General features: G+C 40.0%; 2 gene segments (V, D, J or C); both read left to right on the forward strand.

The window, feature by feature from the left end:
• The first annotated feature begins 3,636 nt into the window (after positions 1-3,636).
• On the forward strand, positions 3,637-4,553 carry LOC133066908 (T cell receptor alpha variable 4-like). The segment is given in 2 exon segments: positions 3,637-3,676; positions 4,186-4,553. Coding segments are annotated over 2 exon segments (408 nt in total).
• On the forward strand, positions 4,382-10,140 carry LOC133067338 (T cell receptor alpha variable 3-like). The segment is given in 3 exon segments: positions 4,382-4,403; positions 9,348-9,532; positions 9,625-10,140. Coding segments are annotated over 2 exon segments (525 nt in total).
• Positions 10,141-19,494: the final 9,354 nt, after the last annotated feature.

Consider the following 19,494-nt stretch of genomic DNA (forward strand, 5'->3'; position numbering starts at 1 on the left):
TTACAGTACATATAACAAATAACATTAATGCATGTATATACTCCTGTGTTGACCCAGATCTCTTGAACACAAAAAGGGTTTTTCAAAGGAGAATATATGTTATAAAGCATAATTATTAGTACCATATATTTGTTTTCCAGGGCCACTGTGACAAAGTGGGTGCCTTCAACAATAGAAATTTGTGGTCTTGAAGTTCTAGAGAATCAAGGTCCAAGATTAAGGTTTCAGCAAGTCTGGCTTCTCCCAAGGGCTGTGAAAGAAGGATCTGTTTCAGGACCCTCTCCTTGGGTTGTAGATGGACATCTTTTCTCTGTGTCTCTTCACATTGCTTTCCCTTTATTTGTGTCATCTCTGTGTCCAAATTTCCCTTTTTTATAAGGACACCAGTCATGTTGGATTAGAGTCCACCCACATCTCATTTTAACTTGATTATTTCTCTAAAGACCACTCTCTAAATAAAGTCATATTATGAGGTAGTAGGGATTAGGTCTGCAACATATATTTTGAGTGAGCAGGGGAGGTGGGAAGAGACCAAATTCAGCCCATAACAACACAGTCATTAATGATTACTTTCATTCCAAAGGCTGCAGCATAGAAAAGCCTCTAATATTTCTTCGTTTAGTTGTTTGATTCGTTAATAATCTCCTAAGTCAGTTAATAGATGGCAACACAGAAAAATCAAGTTCTATTTGCTGTTCTGAAAAAGTAGGGTCATTGTTTTGGTCTTGTGATATTTCCTTTGTTAAACATAGTTGTATTTATATAGAAATATGTAGTTCATAAAGAACCGTATTATGAAAGTTCTTTATTATGTAAAATTAACTAATTAAAAATCAGAGTTAATTAATTAATCTACATAATCTCTTATAGAAGTGAAGAAACTTTTGCTCAGACAATAAGTGTTTTGCATAAAATTGCACAATTATCATGTCCAGAAAATTTCTTGCAACTGGTTTGTCTGGATCGTCATTCAGAATGTTTTCCGTTGCCTAAAATAGACCCCATGGTCCACGTGATCAAGACAAACTCTTGGCTCCTATCTTTAACAAAGAAATATGATGGGCGGTCCATAAATTGCATGGATCTGAGACCTCTTGACTCCTGTGAAACATATCTTCTGTCCAAGTATATTTACCACATGGGGTCACTGTTGCAAGGAGCTGATTCTAAAATGTACCCTTTTATGTTACTTCTGTACAAGGTGTTCTAGCATATTTAACTTTCTCATAAATCCTTCTTTCTTCTCCACCTGGTACTGAAGGGAAGCTGGTTATTCCATACTTGGTATTTCATATATACTGTGTCAAAATGTTACTGGAAGTCATCAGCACTCATTGATCTTTTCCATGGGAAAATGAAAAAGTTGCTTACTTAGAATACTATCAACAATTTTAGACCTGGAAGAAGTGTTCCCCAAATATTTTCTAGTGATTTTCTTTTCCCATATTACATGAGCAGGGAACTCAACATACCACTCTTTTTGTCCACATTAATGTGAATATTTAACGTGTTTGGTTGTTGCAATTGGCTGATTCAACTAACATTAAGATATCTTTTGGATTTAGCTCTTTTTCAGAGTTAAAAAATTATTTTTTGTTACTGTTACTGAGTTTATGTTGGGAATTTATTTATTTTTTTTGGCTGTGGGATCTTAGTTCCCCACCCATACACCCTGCAATGGAAACTTGGAATCCTAACCACTGGACTGTCAGGGGAGGGATTCTCTACTGGATATTTCTTGAAGGAAGAGTGAATGATCCATATACACATTAAAAATAGTCACATATACTATAATTCCTACACAATTGCTTTCTACTTGTCATGGTTCTTTACATGTGGTTTAGAAAAGAAGGAAAGGAAAGGGAAGCAATTACAGTTTACTGCTGACTGTTTACAACAGGCTAACTCTGAGGTAGGTGTTATTGTCCCAGTTTTACAGATGAAGAAACTGAGGCTCCAAGGAGAGAGTTGCCCTAGGTCACAAGGTGGAAGAGCTGGGATTTGGATTTAGATCCGTCTTGAATCCGAACTAAAAAGCCTCTTGATGAAAGTGAAAGAGGAGAGTGAAAAAGTTGGCTTAAAGCTTAACATTCAGAAAACTAAGATCATGGCATCTGGTCCCATCACCTCATGGGAAATAGATGCAGAGACAGTGGAAACAGTGTCAGACTTCAGTTTTTTGGGCTCCAAAATCACTGTGGATGGTTACTGCAGCCATGAAATTAAAAGACGCTTACTCCTTGGAAGTAAAGTTATGACCAACCTAGACAGCATATTAAAAAGCAGAGACATTACTTTGCCAACAAAGGTCCGTCTGGTCAAGGCTATGGTTTTTCCATTGGTCATGTATGGATGTGAGAGTTGGACTGTGAAGAAAGCTGAGCGCTGAAAAATTGATGCTTTTGAATTATGGTGTTGGAGAAGACTCTTGAGAGTCCCTTGGAGCAAGGAGATCCAAGCAGTGCATCCTAAAGGAGATCAGTCCTGGGTGTTCATTGGAAGGACTGATGCTGAAGCTGAGACTCCAATATTTTGGCCACCTAATGCGAAGAGTTGACTCATTGGAAAAGACCCTGATGCTGGGAGGGACTGAGGGCAGGAGGAGAAGGGGGCGACAGAGGATGAGATGGTTGGATGGCATCACCGACTCAATGGGCATGAGTTTGAGTAAACTCCGGGAGTTGGTGATGGACAGGGAGGCCTGGCGTGCCGCAATTCATGGGGTCGCAAAGAGTTGGACATGACTGAGCGACTGAACTGAACCGAACTGACTCTGAACTTGGGGCTTATCTTCTTCTCTGTCACTTCCTGTTTTGGTGACTGAATCCACATCAGTCGAAAGTCGGACTGGTCAGTCAGGGAAGGCAATGGCAGCCCACTCTGGTACACTTGCCTGGAAAATCCCGTGGACACAGGAGCCTGGTGGGCTGTAGTCCATGGGGTTGCACAGAGTCGGACATGACTGAAGCGACTTAGCTGCACCAACAGCAGCTAGTCAGTACAGACTAGTGAGGGGTCCGCTTCTCTGTTTAATATCTGTTAAGTGAGTTTGGGAAGCAGATGTAAGGTGGGGACTTACTGTGATTACAAAAGGACACCAGGGTGTCAGGAGATGAAAGGTCCAGTTCAGATGGCCTCATGTGCTCTTTTGTGGAATAAGATTAAGATTTCATTTCATCATTGGTTCGTTGGAACCAATGGGGGATTTCTGGGCATGAATGACCATCTCAGATGGACTGACTACAGTAGATGAGCATCTTCTGGAATTGTGGAAAGTCGATGAGGAATAAGGAGCCCAGTGGGATCTATATTTGAAATAGTTGTTTCATTCAGACCAAATCTTTAGAGGGTTAGATCATAGGAAAGATCTAAAAGGAAATCCAGGCTGCTATGCTGTTGTGCTAAAAGTTTTTACCACTCTTCTTCTTCCTGAATGTTCAGTTGAACCTTGAGGGGAAGCCCATTCTGAGGAGCTGTGGCCCTGCTGTTGGCTTGCTTCTGGGGACAGCCCCTGTGTGAGAGCTGCTCATGTGGGCTCTGGAATTTGCTGCCACCTCTCTTCCCTGGTTCATAGCCTGGTCCAGGCTCAGACACAGCAGCAGAACTGAGACCCTGGGTCTTGGTTTGCATTAGAATATGAGGCAGATGACAAGAGTGACCGTGCTCCTGACCTTGGGTGAGTTATTACAGCATTAAGAGAAATTGGGATCTGGGTCCAGACAAGGATCTACAACCTTGCCTGGTACCACTGCTCTTTATTCAAGATGCTGAGGGATGGCTTTGGGGTCCTATTTTCCTCCAGGCTGTTCCTTGGCATTTATGTGAGGAGTGAGAGAAATAAAGACATTTGGGGTTACTGAGCTCTGGTGTGTCCATGGGAGGAAGAAATCAGACTTGCCACTTCTGTTCGTGTGTTCCTGGGATTCCTCAGAATAAATATATGTAAAGCAATGTGTCCTGACAGAGGAGTGAGAAGTAAATTGTCTGTTCATGTGTTCCTGGGATTCCTCAGAGTAATTATTTTAAAAAAATATGTCCCAAAACACAAGTGAGAAGTAAATTGTGTGTGTCTGTATATGGTGGGGAGATAGGGGATTTACTTGAGATAGAACCTGGAGGGTGGTGAGTTGGACCTTCACTTTGATGTCAAAATAGGAGCTAGTGTTGTGTTTTTCACGTCCACAGTTACTTTGAGTCTTGCTAAGACCTCCCAGCCCGTCTTCATTGACTCATACGAAGGACAAGAGGTGAACATATCCTGTAACCACACCACGATAGCTACAAATGACTATATCTTCTGGTATCGACAGTTCCCCAACCAGGGACCGCAATATATCATTCAAGGATATAAGACAAACGTGGAAAATGAAGTGGCATCTCTGTTCATTCCTACTGACAGGAAGGTCAGCACCCTGAGTCTGCCCCGGGCTTCCCTGAGAGACAGCGCTGTGTACTACTGCATCGTGAGGATGCACACTGCGACAGATGAGGCTGCACCTGCCCAGTATCCCCGGGTGGGGTGGGAGTCACAGCCCAGTGGATCCCCAAAGTAGTGGCTTCTAAAGTTTTATTTCACTGTACTGTTTTCAGAACGTATTAGCAAACCTATGTATTACTTTACTATTTTAAAAAATATTGGTCTTATTTATTTTTAATATAGGTATTCCATTTCTATGTTCTAAAATTCAAAAAACACAAAGGGACATGATGACTTTGTCCCATTATTGTCTCTGAGATGCTCAGTTATACAAAAGGAGACAATGTATGGTATGCATACTGTAGTCACTTAGCTCACTGATGCCCCTCCGTTCATGTACTCACCTGCACACACACACTGTGCACACACACACTACACACCCTTACACACACATTGCATGCAGTCACTTTAGACAACAAGCTCAGTTTTGGAAAATTTAGTCTAAGTGTCAGGTAATTATTGTCACATAAATTTTGAACTTTCTTTTGGTATTTTAAACCCCACAAGATTCTTTCCAAGCCTTCTCTGGATCATTTACTCTCTGTTACCCCTCTTTCTCTTGTCTTTTGTCCTACTCCCTTGTTGTGGCCGGCATGGCAAATAGAATGGGGATGATGGTGGGGCGAGTGGCAAATGTTTTCGATTCTGATTGGTATCATAGTTTATTTTTGTAATATATGAAGCAGAAACATAAGGATTCTGGGTCATTATCAATTTTCAGGGTTCAGTCCTTTGGGGACCAAAGGGAGACAGGAATAACGGCAAAGTTCCCGGGAATCTTGTAGTGAGCCTGCAGCTTAGTCAGGACTGTGTGGATATTATTATTAATGTTTTAGTGGGGAGTTTTCTCTGATTTTGGCAACAGGAAATGTAACAGTTGATGATATTTTCTATTGAGACCCACCCCATGGAATGGGTTTTAAGCCAACTTTTTCACACTCCTCTTTCACTTTCATCAAGAGGCTTTTTAGTTCCTCTTGACTTTCTGCCATAAGGGTGGTGTCATCTGCATATCTGAGTGAATTGATATTTCTCCTGGCAATCTGATTCCAGCTTGTGCTTCATCCAGCCCAGCGTTTCTCATGATGTACTCTGCATGTAAGTTTAATAAGCTGGATAACAATACACTGCCTTGACGTACTCCTTTCCCAATTTGGAACCAGTCTGTTGTTTCATGTCCGGTTCTAACTGATGCCTCCGGACCTGCATACAGATTTCTCAAGAAGCAGGTCAGGATATCTGGTATTCCCATCTCTTTTGGAATTTTCCATAGTTTGTTGTGATCTACAACGTCAAATGCTTTAGCACAATCAATAAAGCAGAAGTAGATGTTTTTCTGGAATTCTCTTGCTCTTTCTATAATCCAACTGATATTTGCCATTGATCTCTTGTTCCTCTGCCTTTTCTAGATTTGGCTTGAACATCTGGAATTTCATGGTTCACATACTGTTGAAGCTTGGCTTGGAGAATTTTGAGCATTACTTTGCTAGCATGTGAGATAAGTGCAATTGTATGGCAGTTTGAACATTCTTTGGCATTGCCCTTTGGTGTTGGAATGAAAACTGACCTTTTCCAGTCCTGTGGCCACTGCTGAGTTTTCCAAATTTGCTGACATATTGAGTGCAGCACTTTCACAGCATCCTCTTTTAAGATTTGAAAGAGCTCAACTGGAATTTCATGACCTCCACTGATTTTGTTCACAGTGATGCTTCCTAAGGCCCACTTGACTTCACATTCCTGACTGTCGGGCTCTAGGTGAGTGATCACACCATCGTGGTTTTCCGCATCATGAAGATCTTTTTTGTATAGTTCCTCTGTGTATTCTTGCTACCTCTTCTTAATACCTTCTGCTTCTGTTAGGTCCATACTATTTCTGTCCTTATTGTGCACATCTTTGCATGAAATGTTCCCTTGGTATCTCTAATTTTCTTAAAGAGATCTCTAGTCTTTCCCATTCTGTTGTTTTCCTCTATTTCTTTGCATTGATCGCTGAGGAAGGCTTTCTTATCTCTCCCTGCTGTTCTTTGGAACTCTGCATTCAGATGGGTATCCCTTTCCTTTTCTCCTTTGCCTTTCGCTTCTCTTCTTTCACAACTATTTGTAAGGTCTCCTCAGACAACCATTTTGCCTTGCTTTTTCTTGGGGATGGCCTTGATCTCTGCCTCCCATACAATGCCACAAACTTCCATCTATAGTTCTTTAGGCACTCGTCTATCAGATCTAATCCTTGAATCTATTTCTAAGATCATGGCATCTGGTCCCATCACTTCCTGGCAAATAAATGGGGAAACAGTGGAAACAGTGACAGACTTTATTTTTGGGGGCTCCAAAATCACTGTAGATGGTGACTGCAGTCATGAAATTAAAAGATGCTTGCTCCTTGGTAGGAAAGTTATGACTAACCTAGATAGCATATTAAAAAGCAGAGACATTGCTTTGCCAACAAAGGTCTGTTAGGTCAAGGCTATGGTTTTTCCATTGGTCATGTATGGATGTGAGAGTTGGACTGTGAAGAACGCTGAGCGCCAAAGAATTGATGCTTTTGAACTGTGGTATTGGAGAAGACTCTTGAGAGTCCCTTGGAGCAAGGAGATCCAAGCAGTGCATCCTAAAGGAGATCAGTCCTGGGTGTTCATTGGAAGAACTGATGCTGAAGCTGAAACTCCAGTACTTTGGTTACCTGATGCGAAGAGCTGACTCATTGGAGAAGACCCTGATGCTGGGAGTGATTGGGGGCAGGAAGAGAAGGGGGCGACAGAGGATGAGATGGTTGGATGGCATCACCGGCTTGATGGACATGAATTTGAGTAAACTCCGGGAGTTGGTGATGGACAGGGAGGTTTGGCATGCTGCGATTCATGGGGTCGCAAAAAGTTGGACAAGACTGAGCGACTGAACTGAACTGAACTGAAACCCAGTGTCAGGGGACTGGATGTTCTCTGTTGTCCTCTCAAAGTATACTTTCCATCCTGCTCTACACCCAGGAGGCTGACTTCTATACTTGTCTTGTTTGCTTCTAGTTGGGTTTGGCACAGTGGAAGGCACTGGCAGGAAAGAGTGGTCAGCCTGTTTATATTCTGCGATCTTTTCTTTCCTGTGCTGAGATCCACAGGTCCTGTGGATCCACCTCAGTTCCAGGTCTCCCAGGCTGGGATAATTTCTTCCTCCTCTGTCCCTTCAAGCCTAGGAGTGGTGAAGTTTTCTTACTGTTGTTGGTCCCAGGGTGCTTTACCTTCTCTTGTAGATTTCCCCTAATCCTGCACATGTATTTAAAAATATTCTTTTCTTTAAGCTTTTCTCAATCATTCCTCTGGAGATGATTGCCAGTACCTTTTAAGATAACAACACTAACACTTAAGCTCTCGACAGAAAGAGAAGAAATTTATTCTATTTTCCCATTCATCATAGCGCTCTTTGGGACTTGAAGATTATTATTTAAATATAACTTACATATTTCAAAGAAAGACATTATAATAGGGTCAAGGTTTCAATTAGTTAAGTATGAGATCCTTAGCAAAGCTTTGTGAAATAGCTATGTTCCACATTTTTTTTTTTTCTGATTAAAAACAAAGAGATTTTCTATCCTCTTTCTAAACTGGGTGGTTTCTTTGGATCTTATTTAAAGGAAAAATAAGGAAAATCAGAGAAACAACTTCTTCATATTGATACTTGCTTATTTTCTTTAAGTTCGACTCTATTGAATAATCACTCTGCTGCTACTGTGGCAGTTTTTAGTGTAAAACTTTAGCCGTCTTCCCCTTAAAATGAACTCTTTGTCATCATCATAATACCTCAAGCTTAGTTAACCATAAACTTTTAATCCAAGTGTATTTCATCTGAAGTCTGTTTTAAGTAGCCTCTCTATGTGGAAAATTTCTATTTTTGCAAACCTTCATAGAAGTTTTTTAGCTGTAAAACATACTTTTTAATAGGACGAATATTTATAACAAGTTTATAACACCATCCCTTCTTTTTCTCTCTCTAAAAATGTTTAAAGAGAAAGTTCAATTTCTTCTTGTATGACTATTTAAATAGCCGAGGGAGAGGTCCTAACAGACCGAACCAAAAGAAGAACCCAAGTTATATTGTGGTCAAAAAGGTTTAATTGGAAGTCAGCTCTAAATTATTTCTAAAGAGACAAATAAGGTCGTTCTTACCACTCGTCTTCTCTTGCCTTACTCTTTCCCCTTATTTTGTTTTTTCTTGTCTCTCACTTTTCCTTCTCTCTCCATTCAACGTTATGCTTTCCTTTCTTTTTTTTTCTATTTATTTCCCCATCCTATCAAAATATGCATTTCCCTTCTTTCTGTCCCTGCATTATTTTGAGAGAGCATAAACCATTTAAAACAAGTTCCACCCAGGATGAATTGTTTCCCACTTTAGTTCATACATCCCTGATTCTTCTCCTTGAACACCAATGGAAAATGTAGACACCCAGATACTGGTCCTGTGATAAGAGGGTGTGTGTGTGTGTGTGTGTGTGTGTGTGTGTCTGTGTGTCTGTGTGTGTCTGTGTGTGCGTGCGTGCACGCGGGCACGCTCAGTCGTGTCTGACTCTTTGTGACACCATGGACTGTAACCTGCCCAGACTCCTCTGTCCATGGAATTTTCCATGCAAGAGTACTGGAGTGGGTTGTCATTTCCTCCTCCAGAGGCTCTTCCTGACCCAAGATGGAACCTGCGTCTCCTGCGTTGGCAGGCGGCTTCTTTACCGCTGAGTCACTAGTTAAGCGGCTGAGCTACTAGCCTGGAAAGTCTCCTGATTCTAAGGGGGCTCTAGGGGGCGCTGCTCTGTGCGGTTTGCCTTGAGTGCAGGAGGTGCTGCGGTCTTGCTTCTCACGGAGGTCTGAGGGAAGAGCTTGCTCTACAGAGAGAAGATACAGGTGCCGGGAAGCAGCAGGCGGCGTTTGTAAAACGCTGTGCTCGTGGGGAACATAGTCTCTGGGGTGGTGCCCTATCTCCAGCAGAGGTGAGCTGCAGAAGAGCCCCCATCCAGCCCAGCGGGAGCCATGGCCTCTGCGCACATCTGGACACTTGGGATTCTGTTTATGCTCAGTGAGTGACATTCCCTTCTCGGTTTCAACTTGTATTACCCGATCACGTTCTTTTTCAGAAGCTTCACTCACGTTTTGTGCGTTAATTTCCAGGTGGACTGAGAGCTCAGTCGGTGACTCAGCCAGAAGATCAGGTCCCTGTCGCGGAAGGGGATCCAGTGACTGTGAAGTGCACCTATTCAGTGTCGGGGAGCCCTTATCTTTTTTGGTATGTCCAACATCGCAATCAAGGTCTCCAGTTCCTTCTGAAATACATCGGAGGGGACAAGTTGGTTCAAGGCAACTATGGATTTGAGGCTGAATTTAACAAGAGCCAAACCTCTTTCCACCTGAAGAAACCATCTGTTGCAGGGAGTGACTCTGCCTTGTACTTCTGTGCTGTGAGCGACACAGTGGTGGGGGCCGCCGGCAGAGCTGAATACAAACCCCTGAGCACAGAACACCATGCTCCTGAAGCCTTGATATCCCTCCACAAGGTGGTGTTGTGGCTCCAGGATTTGTCCTTCATTATAACTAAGAGAATTTTTTTTTCTAAACCCACAGAATTTGTTCATTTGACAGGTATATATTGAAATAAATGCTTGTGTGCCAGCTACTCTGCTGAGCACTGATCATAAAGAGGTGAAAGAAAGCATCCTTGATCTGCAGATGCCAGGTGTGATCCTAAACATTTGTGAAGCCCTTTAATTCTCACAACTCTCCTCATGAGCGTCACTTTATAGATGAAGGCATCAAGCTCAGAGAATTTACCTGTCTTAAGTCACAGAACTGCTCAACAATAAATTGAAACCCAGGCAGCCTGCCTCTCAGAAGTGTAGTCTAACCACTCCACTTCTCCTCAGCCTATAGGCTCCTCCAGGCATGAGACAGATTTCAACAGTGGTGTAACCCTAACTCCCCAAATAGTCCCTGTTAATAAGAAGTGTTGGTTGTAGAAATGAACAGTAAAGTGATAACTCAAAAGGGTTTGGTAAGTGCTCAGAGAAGTGCATAAATGCTATGTGCCAAAAGGAAGTAGAGGTAACTTGACTCTGAAGGAAGCAGAGAGGAAGCAAGTGAGATATAATGCGAGGAGATCTCAAAACAATGGAGGATTTAAGTTTGTCATGTAAACATGTAGGCTGATTACAGCTCTTGTGCTCCCATCTTCTTACGTATCCCCTTGTGAAGGACTGGACTCAATGCCTCTCTTTTTTTCTCTTTTCAACTTAGAACCTCCCAGGAAGGGCTCTGGTTGACTCAGTGTGAGTCAGATGCTGTTCCCTGGACAAGTTGTGCTGGCTACTAGGGTTAGCCCAGCTTTGCTCTACATGTGACCAATTAATTAGTGGTGGCTGGGAGATGATTCTGCAAGAAATTAGCAGCTCCAGTTTGAACCACATGATTCAAAGGAGTATATCCCAAAAGGAATTAATTTTTATGTAGAGACTTGCATTTCTTTATTTTTTCCAAATGTATAGACATTCGTAGGAACGCTACTTATTGAAAACTTCATACTTGCTCCATCGATTTGGGATACTGCATTTATAGTATACTAAATTCTTATATATACCCAGATTTATTTTTGGATTGTATTCTTGATGGGGGTACATTAGCCCAACATGATTACAATCCCTGCAAAGAGGCATTCCTCGACTACCTCTTGGGCTTGGGATGTGTATACACTGGTGGAATATCTATGTCATGGAAGAAGGTCCTTGGAAGAAGTACATGGAGACCTTAAAAGTGGACCTGGGGAACCCTTGTGTGCAGGGAATCCTGGGATCTGGGTAACGAGAGCAAAATCTAGAAGAGGTATCTCCTTGGCTCAGTGGACTTCTCCCAGGCAGAGATGTGGGAGGATGGCCAGGGAAGAGCCTTTTATAATGGAGGACTAGGGAAGGGATGGGCTTCCCTGGTGGCTCAGAGGTTAAAGCGCCTGCCTGCAATGCGGGAGACCTGGGTTCAATACCTGGGTCCGGAAGATTCCCTGGAGAACGAAATGGCAACCCACTCCAGTATTCTTGCCTGGAGAATCCCATGGACAGAAGAGCCTGGTGGGCTTCAGTCCATGGGGTCAAAAGGAGTCAGACACGACCGAGCGACTTCACTTTCAGGGAAGGGACACTGTGCGCTCAGGTCTATATTTCCCCCGTTTACTGAGGTTGCTAGGAGGTAGCAAAGAAGTTTCCTTCCAAGTTCTGTTTTGTCATTTGGTCCTGGTAATTGGCTTCTTTTACCTTGAGGAGGAACGTTAGCTTAGTATTATTTGTTTCCTATGCTTACTGGAAAATGTTCCTTATAACCAGGTAACTTTTAAGGAAATCAGAAATTCAATGGAGTTTTTATTTATAATATTCAATTTTATCCTCTCTTTTATCTCATTTTCTTCGCATTTATTTTTATTAGTTGGAGGCTAATTACTTTACCATATTGTAGTGGTTTTTTGTCATAGATTGACATGAATCAGCCATGGATTTACATGTATTCCCCGTCCTGATCCCCCCTCCCACCTCCCTCTCCACCCAGTTCCTCTGGGTCTTCCCAGTGCACCAGACCCAAGCACTTGTCTCATGCATCCATCCTGGGCTGGTGATCTGTTTCACCCTAGATAATATACATGTTTTGATGCTGTTCTCTAGAAACATCCCACCCTTGCTTTCTCCCACAGAGTCCCAAAGTCTGTTCTGTACATCTGTGTCTCTTTTTCTGTTTTGCATATAGGGTTATTATTACCATGTTTCTAAATTCCATATATATGCATTAGTATACTGTATTGGTCTTTATCTTTCTGGTTTACTTCACTCTGCATAATGGGCTCCAGTTTCATCCATCTCATCAGAACTGATTCAAATGAATTCTTTTTAATGGCTGAGTAATATTCCATGGTGTATATGTACCACAGCCTCCTTATCCATTCATCTGCTGATGGGCATCTAGGTTGCTTCCATGTCCTGGCTATTATAAACAGTGCTGCAATGAACATTGGCGTGCACGTGTCTCTTTCAGATCTAGTTTCCTCGGTGTGTATGCCCAGAAGTGGTATTGCTGGGTCTTATGGCAGTTCTATTTCCAGTTTTTAAAGAAATCTCCACACTGTTTTCCATAGCGGCTGTACTAGTTTGCATTCCCACCAACAGTGTAAGAGGGTTCCCTTTTCTCCACACCCTCTCCACATTTATTGCTTGTAGACTTTTGGATAGCAGCCATCCTGACTGGCGTGTAATGGTACCTCATTGTGGTTTTGATTTGCATTTCTCTGATGATGAGTGATGTTGAGCATCTTTTCATGTGTTTGTTAGCCATCTGTATGTCTTCTTTGGAGAAATGTCTGTTTAGTTCTTTGGCCCATTTTTTGATTGGGTCATTTATTTTTCTGGAGTTGAGCTTCAGGAGTTGCTTGTATATTTTTGAGATTAATCCTTTGTCTGTTGCTTCATTTGCTATTATTTTCTCCCAATCTGAGGGCTGTCTTTTCACCTTGCTTATAGTTTCCTTTGTAGTGCAAAAGCTTTTAAGTTTCATTAGGTCCCATTTGTTTAGTTTTGCTTTTATTTCCAATATTCTGGGAGGTGGGTCATAGAGGATCTTGCTGTGATTTATGTCAGAGAGTGTTTTGCCTATGTTCTCCTCTAGGAGTTTTATAGTTTCTGTTCTTACATTTAGATCTTTAATCCATTTTGAGTTTATTTTTGTGTATGGTGTTAGAAAATGTTCTAGTTTCATTCTTTTACAAGTGATTGACCAGTTTTCCCAGCACCACTTGTTAAAGAGGTTGTCTTTTTTCCATTGTATATCCTTGCCTCCTTTGTTGAAGCTAAGGTGTCCATAGGTTCGTGGATTTATCTCTGGGCTTTCTATTCTGTTCCACTGATCTATATTTCTGTCTTTGTGCCAGTACCATACTGTCTTGATGACTGTGGCTTTGTAGTATAGTCTGAAGCCAGGCAGGTTGATTCCTCCAGTTCCATTCTTCTTTCTCAAGATTACTTTGGCTATTCAAGGTTTTTTGTATTTCCATACAAATTGAGAAATTATTTGTTCTAGTTCTGTGAAAAATACCGTTGGTAGGTTCATAGGGATTTCATTGAATCTATAGATTGCTTTGGGCAGTATAGCCATTTTGACAATATTAATTCTTCCAATCCATGAACACAGTATATTTCTCCATCTGTTTGTGTCCTCTTTGAATTCTTTCATCAGTGTTTTGTAGTTTTCTATGTATAGGTCTTTTGTTTCTTTAGTTAGATATACTCCTAAGTATTTTATTCTTTTTGTTGCAATGGTGAATGGTATTGTTTCCTTAATTTCTCTTTCTGTTTTCTCATTGTTAGTGTATCGGAATGCAAGGGATTTCTGTGTGTTAATTTTATATCCTGCAACTTTACTATATTCATTGATTAGCTCTAGTAATTTTATGGTAGAGTCTTTAGGGTTTTCTATGTAGAGGATCATGTCATCTGTAAACAGTGAGAGTTTCACTTCTTCTTTTCCTATGTGGATTCCTTTTACTTCTTTTTCTGCTCTGATTGCTGTGGCCAAAACTTCCAAAACTACGTTGAATAGTGGTGGTGAGAGTGGGCACCCTTGTCTTGTTCCTGATTTCAGGGGAAATGCTTTCAATTTTTCACCATTGAGGGTAATGCCTGCTGTGGGTTTGTCATATATAACTTTTATTATGTTGAGGTATGTTCCTTCTATTCCTGCTTTCTGGAGAGTTTTAATCATAAATGGATGTTGAATTTTCTCAAAGGCTTTTTTGCATCCATTGAGATAATCATATGGTTTTTATCTTTCAATTTGTTAATGTGGTGTATTACATTGATTGCTTTGTGGATATTAAAGAATCCTTGCATTCCTGGGGTAAAGCCCACTTGGTCATGATGTATGATCTTTTTAATATGATGTTGGATTCTGTTTGCTAGAATTTTTTTAAGGATTTTTGCTTCTATGTTCATCAGTGATATTGGCCTGTAGTTTTCTTTTTTTTGTGGCATCTTTGTCTGGTTTTGGAATTAGGGTGATGGACACCTCATAGAATGAGTTTGCAAGTTTACCTTCTTCTGCAATTTTCTGGAAGAGTTTGAGTAAGATAGGTATTAGCTCTTCTCTAAATTTTTGCTAGAATTCAGCTGTGAAGCCATCTGGTCCTGGGCTTTTGTTTGCTGGAAGATTTCTGATTACAGTTTCGATTTCCTTGCTTGTGATGGGTCTGTTAAGATCTTCTATTTCTTTCTGATTCAGTTTTGGAAAGTTATACTTTTCTAAGAATTTGTCCATTTCTTCCAAGTTGTCCATTTTATTGGCATAGAACTGCTGGTGGTAGTCTCTTATGATCCTTTGTATTTCAGTGTTGTCTGTTGTGATCTCTCCTTTTTTGTTTCTAATTTTGTTAATTTGGTTCTTCTCCCTTTGTTTCTTAATGAGTCTTGCTAACGGTTTGCCAGTTTTGTTTATTTTTTCAAAAAACCAGCTTTTAGCTTTGTTGATTTTTGCTATTGTCTCTTTAGTTTCTTTTGCATTTATTTCTGCCCTAATTTTTAAGATTCTTTGCTTCTTCTAACCCTTGGGTTCTTCATTTTTTCCTTCTCTAGTTGCTTTAGGTGTAGAGTTAGGTTATTTATTTGACTTTTTTCTTGTTTCTTGATGTAAGCCTGTAATGCTATGAACCTTCCCCTTAGCACTGCTTTTACAGTGTCCCATAGGTTTTGGGTTGTTGTGTTTTCATTTTCATTCATTTCTATGCATATTTTGATTTCTTTTTTGATTTCATCTATGATTTCTTGCTTATTCAGAAGCATGTTATTTAGCCTCCATATGTTTGAATTTTCAATATTTTTTTTTCCTGTAATTGAGATCTAATCTTACTGCACTGTAGTCAGAAAAGATGACTGGAATGATTTCAATTTTTTAAAAAATACCAATCTTTTATTTCATTTTAAGGGCTCTGTGGAAAGAGGGCTAAGCATAAATTGTATTTTATGATTCTTCTTCTTAGTAACTATGTCACAGTGGATCAGCCATTTACAATCTATATGCCTCATCTCCTAAATCATAAAATTGTGGCAATTGGAAGGACTGTTGTGCAGATTGTTGTACATATGTCTCGGACCCCAAATAGAAGTGGGTTTTGAGGGACACATAGCAATCAGAAACTTAGTCACTGCTGTGGACTGAATATCTGTGTCCTGCCAAAATCTGTATGTTGAAATGTAATTGCCAGTGTGATGGTATTAGGACATGGGGCCTTTGGGAAATTCTTAGGTTGTAAGGGTGAAGGTCTTTTGAATGGAATTCATTTTCTTATAAATAAAAGGCACCCCAGAGATCTCCTTTGCCTGTTCCTTCATATGACAGAACAGCAGGAAGATGGTGGTCTATGAACCAGGAAGTGGGTCCTTACCAGATACCCAATCCACTGGTACCTTGATCCTGGACTCCCTAACCTTCAGAATTGTTAGAAAGAAATGTTTGTTGCTTATGCCTCTAGACTGTGCTATTTTTGTTATAGCAACCCAGATGGACTGAGGCCATCACCAAAGCTATGGATCTCCTATATCTGCCCTGAATTGCTTATATTTGGACTGCAACATGAGAAGGAAATACAGTAGATCTTGTGTTTAAGTTACTTTACTTTGGCCTTTGTCACTTCACTTGAACCTGAATACCATCTTATATACTGGAAAACCTGCTTCTAAGAAAGGAGCTAGTATCATCCTATCTAATGACATTGTGGTTAAATTGCATCAAGCAACATTTTATTCAATTTTATGCAACACTGCATTTTTTATTGTGTTTTTTCACGTTTTGGCTGTACTGGGTCTTTGATAAGATGTGGGGGCTTCTCTTGTTCTGAAGCATGGGCTGAGTTCCTCTGCAGCATGTGGGTCTTAGTTCCTCAATTGGGGATCGAACCCACATACCCTACATTGCAAAGCAGATTCTTAACCACTGGAACACCAAGGAAGTACCAATTTTTTTTTTTAATTACTTGTGGAATCACAGTTTTCATTTCTGAAATACAATGTTAAATATTTTAGAGAAGGTAGGAGTAGAGAAGCATTTTGGCAGCTTATTATCCTGATTTTCCTGAGAGTTCTATTTTTCTGCATCCATGTGAGAACTCACCCTTTCCTGGAGGCTGGGGAGACATTTCTGTCGCTAAGCGGAACGACCCTCCATGGAGCCACTTTGTGTTCCATTCAGTCTTCCCTCCTCTGATCTTTTTCTAAGTGTATGATATGTTTCACTGGGTTCTCTCCAAGAATCCAGAAATACTTAAAATTAAGTGTTAGTTTAGCTTTTCATCTTCTTCCCTTCCCCAAAGAAAAGAAACAAATAAGACAAACCCACTGTTGTTTTGTTTCTATATCAAACAGTGGAACTACCATCTACCCAAGTGCTATCCACTTGTGCTTCCATGGGTGCTTCCAGGTCGGTCCAGATGCTGTTCCTTTGGCCTCTTCCTACTTGACGTAGTCTTTACCAAGTTCATCCATCTTCCCTTACGTGTTAGCTCAGTCGGCACTCCAGCTGGGAGGTGTTCCTGGAACTCCACAGCCAAAGTAGTCTTACTACCTGTGCGTTCCCTTAATACTGTACTTCCTCTATCACAGCAGTTATCATGAAGACTAACACTGCTTTAAACGTTCTCTTCCTTTAAACATTTCTCTTCCTTCCATTCTTCCTCCTTCCTTCAAACATTCCTTCCATACTCATAGGGGAATGTCGTGTCTATCTCAGTGCCTGACCCAAGTAGGGATTCTGCAAATGTTGTTTGAGTGAGTGAATTAATATTTATCAAGGGTCTTAAAATATACTTACTCGTTAACCCAGGGAATCCCCTTTGTAGAAGTTAGTCTAAAGAAATAACTGAAAGTTTATGTTATTTTATAAGTGGTCATGTAAAAAGTGAAAGTGGAAAAACCCTTAAAAAAGAAATGACTGGAAGTTTAGATTTATGTCTAAAGGTGTTTATATAGTAGTCTTGCTAAACTCTAAATATTTAATACTAGGAAAATTGATAAATAAATTATAGTACATCTCTATCATGGAATATTTTGAGGAATGTTTTCAGCTAGAATCCAAATTCCACATATACTTACTAATAGGCAAAAATATTTCAGAAATAATGTTAACCAATTCAGGGTACCCAAATGTGTATGTATGTATTTATGTGTTTGTGCATATAAGCACATGCAGCCCAATTTTGTTAAAAGTATTTATGCATAGTCAAAGGAAAAAAGACATATACCCAAATAGTATTGATAATAATTCTGGGATATGGCATTCACATGATTTTTATATTTTTCCATTTTTTCCACATTATGTATTTAGAATTCATTATTTTAGCAACCAGAGAAAAACTCACCTTTTAAAAATTTAAAATATATCTCCAGTTGGTGACTCTTGCTGTAGGGGCACAGCATTCTTTCTTAATCGCAAGATCCTTCTAAAATGTGCTTTAACAGGGCTTTGAGTTTTCTTTTTTTTAATTACAGTACATATAACAAATAACATTAATGCATGTATATACTCCTGTGTTGACCCAGATCTCTTGAACACAAAAAGGGTTTTTCAAAGGAGAATATATGTTATAAAGCATAATTATTAGTACCATATATTTGTTTTCCAGGGCCACTGTGACAAAGTGGGTGCCTTCAACAATAGAAATTTGTGGTCTTGAAGTTCTAGAGAATCAAGGTCCAAGATTAAGGTTTCAGCAAGTCTGGCTTCTCCCAAGGGCTGTGAAAGAAGGATCTGTTTCAGGACCCTCTCCTTGGGTTGTAGATGGACATCTTTTCTCTGTGTCTCTTCACATTGCTTTCCCTTTATTTGTGTCATCTCTGTGTCCAAATTTCCCTTTTTTATAAGGACACCAGTCATGTTGGATTAGAGTCCACCCACATCTCATTTTAACTTGATTATTTCTCTAAAGACCACTCTCTAAATAAAGTCATATTATGAGGTAGTAGGGATTAGGTCTGCAACATATATTTTGAGTGAGCAGGGGAGGTGGGAAGAGACCAAATTCAGCCCATAACAACACAGTCATTAATGATTACTTTCATTCCAAAGGCTGCAGCATAGAAAAGCCTCTAATATTTCTTCGTTTAGTTGTTTGATTCGTTAATAATCTCCTAAGTCAGTTAATAGATGGCAACACAGAAAAATCAAGTTCTATTTGCTGTTCTGAAAAAGTAGGGTCATTGTTTTGGTCTTGTGATATTTCCTTTGTTAAACATAGTTGTATTTATATAGAAATATGTAGTTCATAAAGAACCGTATTATGAAAGTTCTTTATTATGTAAAATTAACTAATTAAAAATCAGAGTTAATTAATTAATCTACATAATCTCTTATAGAAGTGAAGAAACTTTTGCTCAGACAATAAGTGTTTTGCATAAAATTGCACAATTATCATGTCCAGAAAATTTCTTGCAACTGGTTTGTCTGGATCGTCATTCAGAATGTTTTCCGTTGCCTAAAATAGACCCCATGGTCCACGTGATCAAGACAAACTCTTGGCTCCTATCTTTAACAAAGAAATATGATGGGCGGTCCATAAATTGCATGGATATGAAACCTATTGACTCCTGTGAAGCACTTCTTCTGTCCAAGTATATTTACCACATGGGGTCACTGTTGCAACGATCTGATTCTAAAATGTGACCCATTTATGTTAATTCTGTACAAGGTATTCTAGCATATTTAACTCTCTCATAAACCCTTCTTTGTTCTCCACCTGGTACTGAAGGGAAGCTGGTTATTCCATACTTGGTATTTCATATATACTGTGTCAAAATGTTACTGGAAGTCATCAGCACTCATTGTTCTTTTCCATGGGAAAATGAAAAAGTTGCTTACTTAGAATACTTTCACAATTTTAGACCTGGAAGAAGTGCTCCCCAAATATTTTCTAGTGATCTTCTTTTCCCATATTATATGAGCAAGGAACTCAACATATCACTATTTTTTCCATGT

This window comes from Dama dama, chromosome 12 (assembly GCF_033118175.1).
Source record: "Dama dama isolate Ldn47 chromosome 12, ASM3311817v1, whole genome shotgun sequence".
NCBI classification, from domain to species: Eukaryota; Metazoa; Chordata; class Mammalia; order Artiodactyla; family Cervidae; genus Dama; species Dama dama.